We start from the raw sequence: 19,323 nt of genomic DNA on the forward strand, positions 1-19,323 counted from the left end.
GGAGAGATTGTGTTCCCCTGCACAGATGGGTAGGAGGAGACGGGGATGAAACTTAACTCTGAGCTGTGTGTTTGCGTGTGTGTGGGGAGATGGTCCTCACCTCTTCACCCTTCACCAGTCACCCCAACCAAGAGTCTCTTAAAGCTCTCCTGGGATGGGGGGGGGTGTAACTGAACGGTGCATCTCTTTGGCGGTTGTTTTTTTTTTTTAGAGGGGGTGTGAGGGGGTGAAACAGGGTATGGAGGGGGGGGGGGGGGCTCTGTCTTTGATCAGGAACGCCCGCACCCTCCACAGAGGGCCCCTGGGTGCTAAGCCACGCGGCAGAAGGTATGGGTGGTGGTGGAGGGGGGTGGATCGGGGGTGTCTCTGCTTTCACAGGTGGAAGAGCACAGAGGTTTTAATGGAAGGTCTCCCGTTTCAGTTCACCCGGGGTTTCGCAGGGTCACGGCGCGCCTGTTTGAAGTCCCCGCCGCTGCTCGTCTTCTCTCCCACTCTCTCTTTCTCTGCCTCCACCTGTTCACTCTCCCTCTGTCTTCTGTCTCTTTTCTCTCTCTCTGTTTCTCCTCCTTTCGTCTTTTTGCTCCCTCTTTCACTCTAAGTTTTTTCTTCCTATCTTCTTTTTTTTTCTCCCACCTTCTCTGTTTCACTTCACTCTGACTTCACTCTCTCTCTCTCTCTCTCTCTCTCTCCCTCCCTCTCCCTCTCTCGTCTGAATGAGAAGCACAGATGTGCGTCAGGAGAAATGACAGCACGGTACAGTCTCAGCGATTCGCCTCGCTGCTCTGCGGTGCTAAAGGAAGTCTCTGATAATGGGGAGCACTCCAGTGTGGAATTCAGAATTCAGCCGCTCTACCTGGACCACACACACAAACACACACACACACACACACGTGTATGCACACACGCATACACACGCACACACACACACACACACACGTACACACTCGTACACACTCCAGTGTGGAATTCAGCCGCTCTACCTGGACTAGTTCTGTTCCTCCGGTTTGTCTTTGCTCCTCAGGCAATAACAGTGTGTGTGTGTGTGTGTGTGTGTGTGTGTGTGTGTGTGTGTGTGTGTGTGTGTGTGTGCTCTACCTGGACTAGTTCCTCCTTCCTCAGGCATATGCCAGTCCAACGCAGATGTTTCTCCATTACACCATAACAGTGAGTGTGTACGTGTGTGTACGTACGTGTGTGTGTGTGTGTGTGTGTGTGAGAGAGAGATTGCACACCAGTTTGGGCAGGAGGGAGAGCGGGCTTGCCTGCCCCAGGTCTTTTGTTTAAAGAAGGCCATGTGTGTTTTTGCCTTTGTCCTGACTGGGTACTGGTTTTCTTTATCTCTATATCCCTCCTCTCTCCCTCCCTCTCCCTTTCTCTCTTTCTGTGCTTTGCTTGTTCTCTCTCTCACTCTCTCTCTCTCTCTCTCTCTCTCTCCCTCTCTTTCTCCCTCTCTCTCTCTCTCTCCCTCTCTTTCTCTCTCTCTCTCTCCCTCTCCCTCTCTTTCCCCTCATCTGGTTTCCATCAGAGGCTGCTCTCTCTGCCAGCCAATCCCCAGCTCAGCTCTCTCCCTCTGGTTGGCTTCAGCCTCCCCGACCCCCCCCCCCCCCCCCCCCCCAACACCTTCTCCTTTCTCCTCTCTCCCTGCTCTGGGTCGGTCCTGGGAGCCCACAGCCCAGCCCAACCCAGCCAAGCCTAGCATCTTGAATCTATCAGCGCTCTCGCACACACACACACACACACACACACACACACACACACACACACACACACACAGCACTCTCCTCTCCTTCACCGCCACAGAGAAGGATCCGTTGCCGTGGCCGCCGTCCGAAAAACACGGCCAGAGGAACGCTCTCCCGCGTGCTGTTTGCTGTGCTGTCTCCTCATTCAATTACTCATTTACTCACTTCTCTCTGTACTTCTCCCTCTCTCTCCTCCTCCTCCCCCCTCTCTCCCTCCCTCTCTCCCTCTCTCCCTCTCTCCCTCTCTCTCTCTCTCTCTCTCTCTCTCTCTGTGTAAATGTGGCTTTTGTTTTGCGTCCTCCCCCTTTCCATGGTCTTTTTCCATGATGCGTTTCTCGCTGTCTGTACCCCTTGCATGTCTTCTGGGATCGAAGTTTGATGACGAGGTCAGAGCGTAAAGATGGCCCCACTGTTGAATTTGATAACGCGCCATTAAAAAGCCCCCCCCCCCCCCAAGGATGTGACACTGCAATATTCTCAGGCGTTCAGCTCATGAAACGAAGCCTTTACAAGGGCCAGGCGCACAATGTAATTGCTTGAAGCCTCAGTACAGAAATTAAATTGAATTATTTCAATGGATACAGCCCTCGGCCTATTGAGTGTGAATTTTAATGGCTTTAGCAATGGTGGCCTTTTTTTTTTCGTATCCCAAGGGCAATTTCCTCTAAGAATTTAAATGAATCACCATTCGGTCTGCAAAATTAATCAGCCGCTTAGATGGTCTTGTTAGTTTAGTAAATCCTTTTAATCAAATTTGCAAATGAGGACTCGAGTCCGCAGTTTTTGTACTGTAGACACGCACCCAATACTCCTCTATGTGTGTGTGTGTGTGTGAGCGACAGAGAGAGTGTGTGCATGTGTGTGTGTGCGCACACGCGCCTGTCTGTGTTATTGTACTGTTCCTCATCATTAAAGATGAATATCACCTCATGGTTTGAGACTCTGAAGGCCACCCAGCTGTTTATGGCTTGACAAACAGAGGGAAAATTCCTCTGCAAATCCCCACAAGTGAAAATGTGGGGCCGCTGCTCTCCGCGCTCTCACTAACCCTGTCAAGACCCAGCTATTGGCAAGGCTGTATAATGACAGCCAAAGACAAATGCAGTCGGGTTTCTATCCGCCATGGTCACTCTGTCAGTCACTTTCCCCAATTACAAGAGCAGACCTCCAGCCACAATATAGAACATATGCACAGAGAATACCCCCTGAGACACTCACACACACACACACACTCACACACACACTCACTCACACACACACACTCACTCACGCACGCACACACACACACACACTTACACACACACTCACGCACACACTCACTCACACACACACATTCACTCACGCGCACACACACACACACACACACACACACACACACACACACACACACACACACACACACTCACTTACACACACTCACACACACACACTCCTAATGCACAGTACACCAGGAATTTGCCACCAGGAATTCACAACACTCCCCCTTGATATACATATACGTCCCCACACACACACACACACACACACACACACACATATACACACACACATACACACATACACACTCCCTCTTGCACCTCTCACAATACACCTCAATAAAAGTCCCCTCTTCCTGGTCCATAGTTATCAGTGGACACATAGTGCCCTGCCCATGCCCCAGCCCTCTCCTCAGTTCATATAATTAAGGGCATATGGACAGATGCACTCTCCCTCTCCCCCCTAGGCAGATGGCAGTGGGGCTGGGGCCTCTTGCCTACAGGCCCTCAGTGACCCACACCACAGCAATCTCCCTCTATCTTTCCTTCTCTCTCTCTTTCTCTCTCTCTCTCCTTCCCTCTTCCTCTCTCCCTCTCTCTCTCTCCTTCCCTCTCTCTCTCTCTCTCTCTCTCTCTCTCAGTGATTAGAGCTGAGAGAGGCTCCCCCTCCTGTGCTGTAGACTCTGTCATACCTGAGTAAACGTGTTTCCACACCTCCTCCACCCCTCCCTTCTTCCCGCACACTTCTCCTCTCCTCGTCCTTCCACTCTTAGCCCTCCCATCTGTCCCTGTTTCCATCTGGGCCTTCGGCAGACTCTGGCAGGGGATTGGAGCAGGAGAGGAGAGGAAAGGAGAGGAGAGGAGAGGAGGCAGGAGGGATTTCTGACCCCTCTCTATTGTATGATTATTATGAGCATAACCTAAAATGGTCACCTGGTCAAAAGCATGATCAAAACACAAGCTGACAGGAGCTTGCCTACTGTAAGCACCAGAATTTCCACAGCATACGCACGCAGGCACACACACACACACCCACACACGCAGGCATGCTTAGGTCTTATATACGGTCCAGAACGTCTGTGCCACGCAACGCAAATGTGTCTCATATGTGTCTCCAAAGTATACTAGTTTTGCTGTTGTGGACACGTCTGTAAGCACACAAGCTCATTGACAGTGTATCTCTACATCTTGTCTACAGCAAAGACTGTTATTTTTATATGTCTGTCGTTTTCTCTGCCCCTTCATAACCATTTACTCCTCTATCTCAGCTACCTACTTTATATACTGTTGCCGGTAATCTAATTAGCTATGCTTTGCTGAGGCATAAAATAAACGAAACTCAGCAAGTTTCCAGTAGTTTTATTCCCAAGGAGCAAATATACTAATGAAAATGTGCATCGGTACTGTAAGTCGCTTGCATTAAAGCGTCTGCTAAATAGATTAGGTTTTGTCTTGAGCCTGAGTCTGAGCCTTGCGTGCACATGCACAATAAACGTGCACAAAATGTGGGTGCTGTGCGGACCATCCTTGGCGTTGTGCGCACCAGACTGAGATGTAGCCGTGTCCACTGAAGTACACTTCCCCCTCTTACACACACACACACACACACACACAAGCACACACATTTTTCCCTGCTTCCATGTGGCTATTGTGGACTGCTGGCCAACGGTTCTCAGCAGGGCAGGATGTCATTGAGTCTGGCTGTCTCGGCCATGTCCTGTAAGAGAGGCGCAGCAGGCTGCCATTTGTTGGAAGAGATCTGAACATCAGAGAAAAAGATCTGCACTTACACAAGCAATGGCCTTCAACAGGGGACCAATTCTGCGTTATGTCCTTCCACAGTTGTCGTAGAATAGCGCTGGCTTGCGTTCACTGCTTCGGCTTTAGAACCCTCCCAGTTCATAGGTGAGCTGGTTGGCTTGAGCCGCCCGCGTGACTGGAAGGACGGCGTACGGAGAGACTCTGCACAAACTGCTCTTACATCTACATCCATTCAAACATAAATAGAAAAACGGGAAAGTTCACTCCAGATGACGTATTTGGAGCCAGGTTGGTACTTTATGCAATTTCCCGTGAAGTTTCCCTGGCACAGTCCCAGCCTGAGAAATGGTCCCATATTTCTGAGAAAATGCCAGAGAATGTCCCAATCATTGGATTGATTGATGTTTATTTTGTGTGCCTCCCTTATAATAGACTAAAAGGAAATGGCGCTGGCATAAATCCTGTGTGTCTGAATGAGAGGGTCCTCTCAGCTCGAGGTTCAGATTTAGAGCTTTTAAACACCTTTTTCTCCATTTGATGTACGGTTTTCCTTTTTTATTTAATTTTTTCCATTCAGTCTGTTTGGATTTCAAAATGGTTTCCTCAATTTCACAATGACGCGAGATCTGCCCTCCCTGTTAAAGGAGCCAGAAAGATTGGCGAGGTTGAATAGAGAAGTAGTTAGCTTGGGTGATAGGCATTTCTCAAATGCATTCTGGGGAGTGTGTGTGTGTGTGCACGGATGTGTTTTTGCACGGATGTGTGTGTGCACGCGTCTGCAGAGTGTGTGTGCGTGTGTGTTTTAGTGTCTTCACAGCTGTTTGGCACATAGACTCAAGAACATGATTGCTATTTAGGTCAGATGAGTCCTGCTATTCCCAGCGGAGGTCGACCCCATACAAAAAAAACACAACCTTATTTTCTCTGTAGCAGATCTGAAATTGTGAAAAGATTTGAGGAAGTGGAGCAAAAAGGAGTCAAATAACCGTTTATTTGTTTATTTATTTAGTTGTTTTTGCCTCAAATGTTGGAGGAATGGAGAAATGCCTTGGGCTGAGCAATGTTTACTTAAAAGGATGATTCAATTTAGAGGTTGGTGGATTGCAGAGCTTGTGTGTGTGTGTGTGTGTTTTGTGTGTGTGTGTGTGTGTGTGTGTGTGTGTGTGTGTGTGTGTGTGTGTGTGTGTGTGTGTGTGTGTGTGTGGGGGGTAACGGGGGAAGAGGTTCACCAGTAGTACCTTTCAGTGTGACCTGCTTTGAAATGGGTCTGCTCTGAAGTGTGTTTCCACTGGCTTTCTAGGCATGGTCTCTGAAGGTCCCCCCCCCGCCCCCCCCTGTCTCCTGAGACAAATAACCCACTTCTCTAAATATATCCCTCTTCTAAGCAGTGGATCAAAAGGCGACCTAGGCTCCTCTTTGTGCTTTTATTTAGTGGGGGGGAAAAAAGACAAAGAAACAACCCTTTCTGAGAAATAATGACCTTCACTTCTGGAATATGCATTGCGCTGGTTTCTAAACGTTTCCCAAATGATTTCCTGGTCACGGTTGGAGAGCTACAATATCTAGGCATCATATAGCATTGTGTGTAGACATTGCGATAAGCCCAAATCTATTCACAGTGCCACTAACTGTTCCCAGAGAGACTTCGGCATAGGTGTGAGAGTAAAAACACACACACACACACACTGGGAAGGAGATTGGAACGGGTCTAACCAATCCAGCAGATGCTTGTTCCATTCCACTCTATTAAGTTATAATTCTGGATTTGGAGCGACTGGCAGGGCTGGGGTCAAATCTGATGCGTTTTCCTGTCTGGCAGTGAGATGCTGGAGCTGCACCTCCACTCTTACATGGGCTGGCTCAGGCCCTGGTCTGGTCCCACACCACACCAACACCACACCAGTGTCACCCCCTGACTGGATGGTCTTGTGTAATGGAGTCACAGATTGAGATTGATACACTACTCTAAGCTGGGTGGAAAAAGCCCACGAGGGCCGTTCCATAACCCCCACCCCCCCACCCCATACACACACACACACACACACATTTGATTCATTTATTTGGAATGACCCATACTGATTACCACACCACAGCATCCAAATATTAATAAAGAGCCTATTATGTCTCACACAACAACACAAACACTGTGCAAGTATTTACAGCCAAGTGAATCAGTAGATGAATACATAGTCATATCAGGGGTAGAGATGGCAGCGCCTTCTCCAACTATGCAGACTGCCTATGATTGCTGACACAGAACAGAATTTGAGTTCTTCTTATTAAGTCCAGCAATTTGCAATCCTCTAACCAGTGTCATCCCCTGACTGGATGGTCTTGTGTTATGGTGTCACACCACACCAGTACCACACCAGTGTCACACCACACCGTACCACACCAGTGTCACACCACACCAGTGTCACACCACACCACACCGTGTCACACCAATTTGCAATCCTCTAACCAGTGTCACCCCCTGACTGGATGGTCTTGTGTAATGGTGTCACAGATTGAGATTGATACACTACTCTAAGCTGGGTGGAAAAAGCCCACGAGGGCCGTTCCATAACGCCCCCACCCCACACACACACACACACACACACACACACACACACACACACACACACACACCAAATGAAGAGAGATAAGATCTGTCTTGAGTCAGAGATGACCCAGGGCACTGACCTCCTCACTCTCTCTCTCTCTCTCTCTCTCTCTCTCTCTCTCTCTCTCTCTCACTCTATCACTCATTTATCTTCCCTTTTGCCTTCTCCCTTTGTGCTCTCCCACAATCTTTCTATCTGTCTTTATTTTTGCCCCTATAAGTCTCTGTGTGTCTTTGTGGTCTCCTTGACCTCTCCTTAAGACTTCCCTTCCCTCCCACACAAGTGTCTGAAGTACAGTGCCTTTACGAGGACCTGTACTCACTTATTCACTCAAACACACTCTCTCACACACACACACACACACACACACACACACACACACACACACACACACACACATACATACTCTCACACACACATACTCACACACACACACACACACTCACACACTCTCCCACACACACACACACAGACTCTTGTGTCTCTGTCTGTCTTTTCTTTCTGACCTGTTACTTCTCTTGTGAGGCCCTCCCATCTCTCTCTCTGGTCTGAGCTCCTTGACCCCGCACATGGACACTCTCAAGTACTCTGCATGTGTGATGTGGGTCTTGACCCCTGGTTCTCTCACTCTCTCTCTTTCTTGCTCTCTCCTTCCCTCCATCCATTCCTGCTGTCGAAGATGTAGCTTCAGAGGAAGACTGAATAAAAGCCTTTCTTTTCCCTCATGCAAATCCTCAAATCCCCTCTATCCCCTGCTATTCCTCTCTGGGACAAACCACTGGCAGGGTTAGTGAAAGGAGTGTGTTTGTGCAGTGCCCTACACACACACACACACATATACACACATATATATACACACACACACACACACATACACATACACACACACACACACACACACACACACACACACACACACACACACACACACACACACACACTCAAAAACAGTGCTAAAGGGAGTTTCCAGGGGACTCCCTCCCCCCCATTCAGAGCCCCAGAGGCCCTTCTCTGGAGGAGAGACCCAGGATGGGGTCCATAGTGGCTCCTCGGCTTGCCTCTGGAGAGGGACAGAGAGAGAGAGGGGTCGTGACCTCCTGACTTTCAATTAGCACTGTCCCTCACTGTGACCCCAGCACCCTGAGGTTCTTGGGGTTGGGCTCAGCAGAGACCAGGGAGCGGCTGACTGTTGGGGTGGGGTGGGATGGGTAGGAGCTGGTGGTTTCAGCAGGCACTTTGCAACACAAAGCCTCAATCAGCAGGCCCTACAGTTTCCCCTATCCAGGGGGAGCAAACAAGCAAGGAGAAGAGGATTAGTTAAGAGAGCCATTGATGCCTTTGATAGACTTAATCTGTCCTCAGGGGCCAGAGGAAGTCGGACGGCCACCGTCCCCTCTGTCCCCCCTCCCCTCTGTCCCCCCTCCTGTCCTGCTTCTCTCAGGCCTTCAAAGGATGACCCCCCCCCCCCCCCCCCCTCCTCTGAAGCACCACTTTGTGATGGATACCTTTGTTGACCAAACTGGGAACTGTTAGCTACCACTGTTGGCCCTCTCGGTGCACTTGAGCACATACAAGAGTGTGTGTGTGTGTGTGTGTGTGTGTGTGTGTGTGTTAATGGCAGTGCAGAACTCCATAAATCATAAATCACACCGACTATCCCCTCACTCTCCAGCACCATAACCCCCCCCCCCCAGGCTGCCTTCTGTAAATTACATTTGCAGTGAACCATGGAGGATGCTGGGACGCCTCTCTCTGACATTTAGTGTTTATAAGATGAACTGTTTGTGGTGGTGGGTGGTGATGAGGTCAGATTGGCTGCAAGCAGTCAAACCTTTACTCATATTGTTAAGACATGTCCTCTCTCACCCCCCACCCCCCACCCGTCTTAGCTTCGAGTTCTTAATCTTCCCAGACCACCTCTGTGCTCTCCAGCAGGGGACTCGAGTCGCTGCCACCCCCAAGCAATCCACGTTGACCTTTTCCCATGATTGTTTGCTCGCTGTCGGTGTCTGTGGCTGTAAATAACGCCATATTGGAGATGCTCATCCGCGTAGGTAATCACACAGAGTGGGCACCTCTCCAGCAGCAGAATGATGGCTGTATCGATCTACCGCACTCTATCTTTCATTCTCTCTCTCTCTCCCTCTCTCAGCTATCTCTCTGTCTCTCTCCCTCATCTTCTCTGTCTCTCTCTCTCCCCCTCATCTTCTGTCTCTATATCTCCATCTATTTCTGAGAAGTTGGCCTTGGTGGGGTCTCCATTTGTGTCCTGTTCCATTCAATTCTGTCAAGCAATCTCCCTCCATCCCCATCTCCTTGTGTGAAGTGTCGGTTACGGTGAGGTCGCCGTCGTTCTACTCCAGCGTGCATCAGACCCGGCACCACTCTTCCTACCTCTCTCTCTCTCTCTCTCGCTCTCCCTGTCTCTCTACTGTACTCTCCACCTCACAGCCCGGCCCCGAGAGAGAGAGAGAGAGAAAGCGCCCAGCTTCCTCCGTAGGCGCGTCTGCCCTGAATGGGTGTACTGTAGCCCAGCGAGCGTGGCCCTGGGTGGGTTATTTTAGTCCTCTCTTTAGTGTGAGCGGAGTGCCGGTGTGCAGCAGGATTGAGAGGTGAATTGACTGGCCTCTACCTAGCTGTGCCTGTAGGGTGTGTTCACCAGGTCCTGTGGTGCCTCTGTCTGTCTACATCCATCCCTCTGTCTTACTCTGTCGTTCACAATCTCTCTCTCTTTCTCTATCTTTCCATACCCTGTGGCCCCGTGGAGGTGCTCTCCTCTCTTCTACTTCCTCACGCTTGTCTATTTCAGGAAATCAGGAAGGTTGTTTTTACCTCCCGAGACGTCTGGTTGGTTTCTGCTGGGCCTCTTCCGTGCTCAGGTGCAGCTCTGCGTGCTTGTGGGGGATCAAAGTTGTTTTTTCTACGCAGGCGGGCTCCTCTTGGCCAGGGAGTCTGTGCAGGAGAAACTGCTAGAAGAATGACGGCAAGGAGTTTTCAGGCAGCCGAGTTTAGCTGAAGGCAGACCTTGTGTTTTTGTTTAAAGTTGAGCTATGAATGAGTATGAGTATGAATGGACGGATTATCATTAATAATATGTTTCTTTTTATCTTTCAGAACCATACTACCAGAATGGTCACAAGGACGTGGATGACTTCTTTGAGGACAAAGTTAATGGTAATGTGTGAATAGTTTCGCATATGAGCGCATTTCTGCCTTCATCACCTCCCCTAAGCTTCACTCGCTCATTAGTTTCAGATGTGTTCTGGCACAGGAAAAATCATTGTGATCTGGATCTTTTATTCCCATTTTACTGTTGGAGTTTATTGTCATGGGGTGGACCAGATTTAACCACCCAGTACTCCCCCCCCCAGCCTCATGAGCTATTAAAAAAAACATCAAATGAGACAAAGAAAGAAAAAGAACTTTCCAGAAGTCCTACCTCCAGGTGGAATCTGCCAAAAAGGCTATTCCCTGTTAATCTCTACCCACTCCAGCAGCTGGGCTCAAATCAAAAGAGAAGAGGGGTCAGGGGAGATTGGGGCTGGAAGAAAGAGAGAAAGGGAGTGAGAGCAAGGGGGCGAGAGATGGAGAGAGTGACGGAAGAGTACAGAGAGAGAGAGAGAGAGAGAGAGGGAGTGATGGAAGAGAACAGAGGTAGAGAGGGAGAGTAGGTGGGTGGGTGTGCAGTGAGATCCATCTGTCAGCCTCAAGCACTCAGAGTGGAGCGGAGAAGAGAACTCTTTTAAAGTGCTTGCAGGTGTCTTTTCACAGAAACACAGCAACGACCCCTGATCTGTTTATGTCTGTGTGCCTTTCTCTCTCTCTCTCTCTCGCTCTCTCTGTGTAGGTGTGTGTGTGTGTGCGTGTCTCCCTCTCCCTCTGTGCATGTGGGTGTGTGTGTGTGTCTTTGTCAGGATGTTGTAGGTTTTGACATAGTACACATTTACTTTTGGTCAGCACAGTTAATTTAGTTAGCTAGACTTCACATGTCACACACTACAGTTCTTTTCTCTTTGTGATTTTATTGGTATTTCTCCATATTTCTCTTTTTTTTTTTATCTTCTCTTATTTTTCTCTCTTTCATGGCCATCTCCACTAACACCTTGTGTCCCACACTGCACATAATCACATCACATCACATCTACGTCTCTTCATGTGGCCGATGCTTTTACCCCAAGCAGCGCTGCCACTGGGCCTCAACCTCCACACCTGCTGCACCTCTTTGGATCACGCTTTGCAGCGCCTCTCCAGAGCCCCACCCTCGATGACACCCTGACCGCTCCTCTTTGTTGCTGTCCAATTTCCGCTTAGTCACCGCCAGCCGTCAGCACGAGCCGCTGCGCTGAGAGATGGGTGTCATCCTCGCCGCCACCTCTCTCCTGTCCTTTGAAGGCCTATTTTCAATCATTCTATTCGCGGCCTGTCTTTCCGCTGTTTATTGTGTTTGGATCCTCTTGTGTGCGCGCTGGCGGCCGGGTTGTTTCTTGCTAGGGGGCCAAGAGCAGGAATAGCATGAAGCTCCTTTCAGGAGGGCGCTGAGAAAACACTGTGTGGGTTTTCATGCTGACAGCCCTGGCCACCGGCAACCCCACCCCCACCACCCCTTACTCTTTGAAGCATGTCATGACTGAAATAATCACACTCGAGTTACGGCTGTCCTCGTCGTCTTATTCCTTCCCCGCATCTGAGTTGCACTCTACACGTCCGCCATCCAAGACGAGCTCCCTACCTCTTTTTTTGAAGCGAATGTAAAGCTCGTAATCACCTAACGTGGCACATTCGGAGTCCGCTGGAAGGATTCGCTGGAAGTCGATACTGGTGGCCTTTTCAGATGATTATCTAAATAGCCGTGCGTTGGAGCGTGGGACTTGTTTTTGGAAACCAGCGCAATAATTTGTTGATTGGAGGTGGACCATCTTTCCCAACTTTGATGTCTCTGCCGTTAATAGAATTAACATGGAAACCCTGGCTGCGAGTATTTATAACCGCACTTCAAAGCTGCCCTTGAGTGGCCGACCAAGAGGGGGGAGAGGGAGCAGGGAAGGAGAGAACGAGAGAAGCCTTGGGAAATCCTGAGCCAACACCCATCCTTTCAGACCATCTCCTACTCCCCGAAAAAATATCTTTCTTCCTTCTCTTCTCTCATCCATCAGACAGAGGAGGGGAAATCTTGATAAGCAGAAAGCAACCCAAGCAACAGCGAGTTGCTCGCTTGCAGAAAGATAGAGGGGTCAACTCGCCAGCCCTGACGGCTCTTCCTGTTTGTCTGGGCCTCGTTCACTGCAGCACATGTCCTGCCTTATCTCCCATGAATACTTAAAGCCGGCCAGGACTGGCCGTGTGGGGGGGGGGGGGAGGGAGGAAGTTATATGCGCGAGAGTAAGACAGTGGTTCTGGAGATCGCCAATTCGGCTCATCCCACACATTAGTGAGACGGACAGGGAGAGAGGGGAGATAGCAGAACGGTGTAACAGGGCATCAATAAGAGATGCAGCTCTCAGCTGCTCCAAGCTCGTGGCAAGAGAGAGAGAGAGGGGCCTTTTTTTAGCGAGACATAATGGAGCTATTGTCTTCGGATCCAGCAGTGGCTACCTCCAGTCAGCAGCTGACGGGGCAGGCAGAGAGCAAAACAAACAGATTGTTTGGCTCCATGAAAGTTTCATCTCCCCTTCTCCGTCCTAACCGTGCAGGGCGGCTGCATGGCCCAGAAGCACACTTCCCCAGGACGGAAGAAAATGTTTATTTGTGGCAACAAAAGGAGTAGGCATATGACAAGTGCACAATACACTGCAAAAAGCTTCCGAGGAGAGTGCTAAAGCCCCTGTTCAGGACCATTCTGAGGATCTAGCAGATCCCTAAAGAAGCACTTTTCATATGACCGACATGCCAAGGTGTACAAAGCTCTTCAGCTGCAGTTCAGCCATACCCAAACTGCCTGATAAACCATGAAGAGTTCGACTACTTTAGTTGGCTGTATACGGCCCCTCAGAGAATCCTCAGTGGTGTACGCAGTCTGTAAACCATCTCAACACAGATAACAGACCAACCTGCATGTTTGGAGATTTATGTCAGCTCTGATTTAGTCTGATCCGTTTGATGTCCCCGATGAAAATAATGAGACATTTACACAGAAGACGCTGATCCCTAGATCACAGCTCTTCATTTTCAAACACTTAGAGAAAATACTATCCCTTTCAGAGGCTCTTGGAAGCACATGGCCCCTCACGCTCTCTTTCTCTCTCTCTCTCTCGCTCTCTCTCTCTCTCTCTCTCTCTCTCTCTCTCTCGCTCTCAAGGGGGGCGCGCTGGGCTTTGATGTGGAGCTGGCCGTGGTCAGATCCTGTAAAGTCAGCAGTAACTGACAGTGGCATATATCATTTCCCCGTCCCGCGTCTCCCAGGTCGGGGGGGCGGTGATGGTGCTCCAAGTGAGCTCAGCATTTCAGACTCGGAGAGCACGCGTTCTCATGGTCTCATGGTCTCATGGTGAGCTCTCAGGACGGCCTGAAGTTCACCTTCTTGAGGTCAGGGAGATACTTCTGGAGGCCCTCGCAGGCCAGAATGATGTCAGTAGAACAACAGAACAGCCCTGGCGTGCAGAGCGAAAGAGTTCTCTTCAAAGCGAGCGAAAACATATTTTACGCTGAGATTAGTGATGCCTGTCAAGATTTTCAAGGTGCCGTCTCATCTTCAAAAGCATAAGAATGCCCTTGTGAGTGGCTGATTTGGGGGGTTTTTCCCCCCCTTGAAAGTGCAATCCATGTCATCGATGCCATATTTTAATCTCATGGTCTTAAGTAGGTGAACAAGTTTGCAACTTCACAAAATGCTGCTGCCATTTTTGAAACCCTGGCAAAACAGATAGTGGATAATAAGTGCACTCTTGGTCTCAGCAAGGAATACACGTGTGAGCTGAAGGAAAATGATCCGTCATTAATTTGTGATGATATCGCCAATGGCAACACATCAGTGTTGGTACAGCTTACATCAGAGCCGCGGAGCGGAGCTGCAGTGATAACAAAGAAAGTACCAAATGTTGTACTAAAACAAGATTCAAAGCAATATACATGATGTTATATAGATATCACACAAATAAGATCCATTTTTTAAGTTAATGCAGACCATATTAAAACAGCAAATATACATAAAAAGCTAAATACTGCTGACACCCTCAACAGGACACTGACACCCTCGACAGGAATTGATACCCTCAGTGGAAAAATAGAAATACAATTTCAATAGACAGCGATCAATCTCAGCGTTTCCAGCCCGTTATCGCTGCCAGACTGAAGACCCCATGAGTGTGGGAAATGTCCTGGACTCCTCCTTGGGTTCAGAGGTGGATCTGGTTTCTGTTGCCGTGTGGATTGGGTCAGGTCAACGTTTCTGAGTCTAGTGTGATCTCGGCCTCCCCTGTTCTCAACCACACAAGCTCCTCGTGCAAAAATCACCAAGGAACCTTGAGCAAACATGAAATAGGAGTCTAGATATTTCTCTGAAGACCTTCAGTGGGCTCCCTCAGTAGATGTCAGGGGCACGTTCTCCTCCTCTCCTCTCTGTTTTCTCCTCTCCTTTCTCCTCTCCTGTGCTTTGTCCTCCTATCTTCCTTGCAGTCCTCCACGCCCCTGATGGTTATGGCCGGGCCATTTCGTTGCGGAGCTCTCTCTTTCTGTGCAGCTGTGAATATTTGTCGAGGCCCACGTCAACAGTGAAGTCACCGAGACTTCAAACGCTTGGCAGGCTGCTGGTTCTCTCACAGGCCTCTGGAGGGCCCTCGCGCAAGAAAGAGAGAGAGAGAGAACGAGAAAGAGAAAGAGAAAAGAGACTGAATGAAAGAAGACAAAGAGCCAAACACAAGAACAGAACAGCGAGCCAGCTGTGAAACTCCTTCATCTCCCAAGTCAAGAGTGATACTGGAAAATATGATAAAGTCTCATTTTTCTTTCAATCTTTTCTTTCTTTCTTTCTTTCTCTCTCTTTCTTTTTTTTTCTCTCTATCACTCATTTGGAATCTGGTCTGGAATCTCTATAAAGGTTTTAGTGTTCCCCTCAGAGCACATTTATGATATTTTTTGTGCCGCTTGTTTATTCGTTTCATAGTGGCACACAGCAACAGCATTGATACAGCCCAGCCTATTGGACCCTCTGTTAGCTGTGGGCTGTTTACTCGGGTTCTACAAACTTCAAAAGAGAATTTTTTTTTCTTTATTTTTTTCTTTTTCTTTTTCATGTGTTTATGGCCAAGTCACACTCTGCAGCTATATCTCGTCACTCTCTCTCCCTCTCTCCCCCTCTCTCTCTCCCTCTCTCCCCCTCTCTCTCTATTTTGTGATTTAGGTTGTTTCTTTCTCACACTTTCTCTTTCTCCCTCATTGTCACTAGTTTTCTATCAACTCTTTGTCCATTAATCTCTCTACCCATCTCTCTCGCTCTTGCTCTCTATCTCTCTCTCTCTCTCTCTCTCTCTCTCTCTCTCTCTCTCTCTCGGGCCTGAGGGGTTGTAGTGTGTAGTGAGTCTGTTGAGCGGGACAGCCGGAGGGCAGTGTTCGCTCTGAAGACCAGAGGCCACCCAGGCCCATCTGCTCAACAGTAACAAGGGTCCTCATATACCCAGCCTCCTACACACACACTCACTCACTCACTCACTCACTCACTCACTCACACACACACACACACACACACACACACACACACACTCACTCACTCACTCACTCACTCACTCACTCACTCACTCACTCACTCCCTCGCTCGTAAACGCATACACACACACACACTCATTTAAACACACACACGCACACATGCATACACACATACGTAAACACACACACAACGATGACTCAAAGTATCTGGCCATCTCGCATGTGTCCTGAGGTAGTCCTAAACCAGATCAGAGATGGCTCATATATGTTGACTGGCCCTGTTTTTATTTCTCTTTATGCCAGTGGTTACCATAGTGTGTGTGTGTCAGATTTTAAGCATAGCAGCGCTCTTTTATAGACTTTTATTGTTTGTCATTACATAAAAGTCTCTAGCCAAGTCTGGCAGAGGACAAAAGACATGCTTCTTTCTCCATCCCAAGTTGAAACGACTGTAATTTTCTGCAGGGATCAACACTTTTGGTTTTTATTTTCGTTTGTGAGACACTTTCTTTCTCTATCTCTGCCTTCCTCACCCACTCATTCTCATGTAGTGTGCAGTGGTGTGTGTGTGTGTGTGTGTGTGTGTGTGTGTGTGTGTGTGTTAGCATCTGCTCAGGGTGTGGGTGTGTGTATGTGTGTGTTTGCATGCTTGTGTTAATGTGTGTACTTGTGCGTATGTGTTGGCATGTGCACATGGTGTGTGTGTGTGTGTTACATACAAGTCATCTTGACTCTGTCAAACACGACTGCTCTTTGTGAGCGCTGCCATCCTCCTTCACGCGGGATGGCAGCCGCCACGTGGGCGCCACAGGCCCAGAGGGCAGAGAACACTCTGCCAGGCAGGACCCCTTCCTCCAGAAACGCCACTCAGACCCAGCAGCAGCAGCTCCACCTCAGCCGTGCTCACAGAACAGTCTAGATCCATCCCATTTGGCCCGTGTGTGAATTCCAAACTTTGCTGTGTTTTTAAGTATCCTGATGGATGCTATGAAATCGAATCCTGATGGGTGCTGTGAAATTGAATCGGGGGTGGGTGGGTGGGAGGGAGGGGGTGTTTGAATGACGTCAACGTGTATTTTGAAAGAGATTCGGAAACAGGGTGAGGGGAACAAATTGTAAGTTTCCATATACAGATAGAGCAGAAAGCAGTGTGTATCCATGTTATAAACATCAGATATTGTACAGTTGATGTTAATATAAATGCACTCCCTTTCTGCATCATTCACACACACTCTCACTCACTCACACTCACACTCACACACACACACACACACACACACACACACACACACACACACACACACACACTGCTTTGGCAGGCCCTGTCTCCCTGCTGACTCGACCTGCTATGACGGGGGCGTGCACAGGAGCGCAGACGCCGCTGCACGCCCCATTGACCTGCATAAGTGGCTGTGGGCTCTGGCACGAGCTACACACAATGAGCAGAGATACGGGCCTGAGAGAGAGAGAGAGATGTGGTCAGCATCAGCAGAAAGATGGAGGCAGGGAAGGAGGATTGAGAGAAAGAGAGGGAAGAGATTTGGTTTGCTCTCAGCAGCATCAGCAGATGGATGGAGGGAGGGAGGGAGGGCAGGAAAGAGAGAGTGATGAAGATGTGGTCAGCAAAGAGTACGAAGCTGCAGAACATGTGGCGCTCCAAGAGGAAGAACGAAAGAGAGAAGGCTGAAGTGAAAGAGAGAGAGATAGATGAGTTTTGGCAGGGGAAGAGTAGCAAGGGAAAAGACAGATGGAAAGATGAGGAGAGAAAGAAGGGTGCAACCATGAGAGAGAAAGAGAGAGAGAGAGAGAGAGGGAGGAATGAGGAGCCAAGATGGAAGATCAAAATGGAAAGCAAATAGAAACTGATTGACAGTTATGACTATGTGAGTGTTAATCAATATATGTGTGTTTTGGGACGGCCTGTTCGAACTTTCATGTGTGTGTCTGTTTATGTGTGTTTCAGGAGAGCGAGCCAGTCAGCAGGCGGAGGCTGGAGCCGTCAGGCAGATGTCAATCCGTCTGCCCTCCGCCCCTCCAGAGCTGAACTCAGCCAGCATCAGCACCATTGAGGGAGACACAGACTCCTCTGCCAACGATGTCTTTTAACATTGGGCCCCCATCTCTACCCTCGACCCTGACACGGGCCCCCTCTCTACCCTCGACCCTGACACGGGCCCCCTTCCCTGTCGGGCCCCTCGGCTGCCTGGCACAGGCCCCTCTGAATGGGGCCCCTCTGCAGCGCGGCCAGCATTAGTTCCCCAAAGGAACCTCCAGAACCTCTCCGACCAATCACGTGTCTTAACTCAGGAGGCTTCACATGGATCCACTCATCACACTTTTTTAGCATTTGAAGCCCTTCATCTTAAATTCTGTTCTCGTATGTGGGTGAAATAATTTATTTTTTGGTATTGATTTATTTATGTGTTATCTTTGCCGCTACGCCTCAAGTGTGGGTCTGAGGAGATCAATGTGTTTCTGAAATCTGTCTGGTGCCAGAGAAGGACGAGTGTTGGTTTTGAGTGGTTTTTGAGAGATAAAAAAAGCTTCTTTTTTTTTTTAATACTAATAAATCTTTTATCTACTGTGTTTGTCTGTGTGGTTTGCAGTCTCTCTCAGTGGACACACACACACACACACACACACACACACACACACACACACACACACACACACAGGGAAGTACACTTAAAGTAGCGCTTCAACTCACATTGCTCTAAGTGAAAAACTCTGTCTCTGACGGTGGAGCTGAGATCCCATTGGAAGCGCTTTAATCGCCCGGCCTGCTTTAAAATCCTCCTACACACTCAACGATGTCACGCAAACAGCATTTAGCACCCCACAGACACAAGCTCCCATGCCACAGAGCCAGATTTCAGAGAACTGGGATGGCACAGCTCAGAGCATTACACTGAGACTGCGCTTTCCTCTGGAAGTTCACTGGACAATGTTTCTTCATAGCATCAGGGGGGGAAAGGTGAAGATTGGCTTAAGATTAATGGTTCAATTCATTTGAAGTTATTGAAAAACATGTTTTTCAATTGAAATCGAGTTCATGAAAACAAAAGTAGCACATAAAACTAGCATCTCCTATCAGCCACATAAGACCTCACCTCGTCATCGTTCCTGATTGAGCAACTCCAGTTTGGGGAGAAGAACCGTGTGGTGGCTGTGTGACTTCATTCCCCCCTTAGCCACGACACAGCAGCTCCTTCCCCAGCACCACACCACACCCTCTCCCTGTCTCTCTCTCTCTCCCTCTCCCTTTCTCCTTCCCCATCACCACACTCTCTCTCTCCCTCTCTCTCTCTCTCCCTTTCTCCTTCT

The 19,323-nt window shown here is 49.0% G+C and overlaps 1 protein-coding gene across 2 annotated transcripts in view; it reads left to right on the plus strand.

Moving 5' to 3' along the window:
- The window catches only part of LOC122133483 (protein TALPID3-like), a 46,748-nt gene extending 28,163 nt beyond the window's left edge, over nucleotides 1-18,585 (plus strand). For both annotated transcript variants that reach the window (XM_042709785.1, XM_042709786.1), the window contains 2 exons: nucleotides 10,477-10,536; nucleotides 17,963-18,585. In XM_042709785.1, coding sequence (XP_042565719.1) covers nucleotides 10,477-10,536; nucleotides 17,963-18,105 — 203 coding nt within the window. In that variant the 3' untranslated portion in view covers nucleotides 18,106-18,585. The remainder of the gene's footprint in view (nucleotides 1-10,476; nucleotides 10,537-17,962) is intronic.
- The last annotated feature ends 738 nt before the right edge of the window (nucleotides 18,586-19,323 follow it).

Source organism: Clupea harengus, chromosome 14, assembly GCF_900700415.2.
Source record: "Clupea harengus chromosome 14, Ch_v2.0.2, whole genome shotgun sequence".
NCBI lineage: Eukaryota > Metazoa > Chordata > Actinopteri > Clupeiformes > Clupeidae > Clupea > Clupea harengus.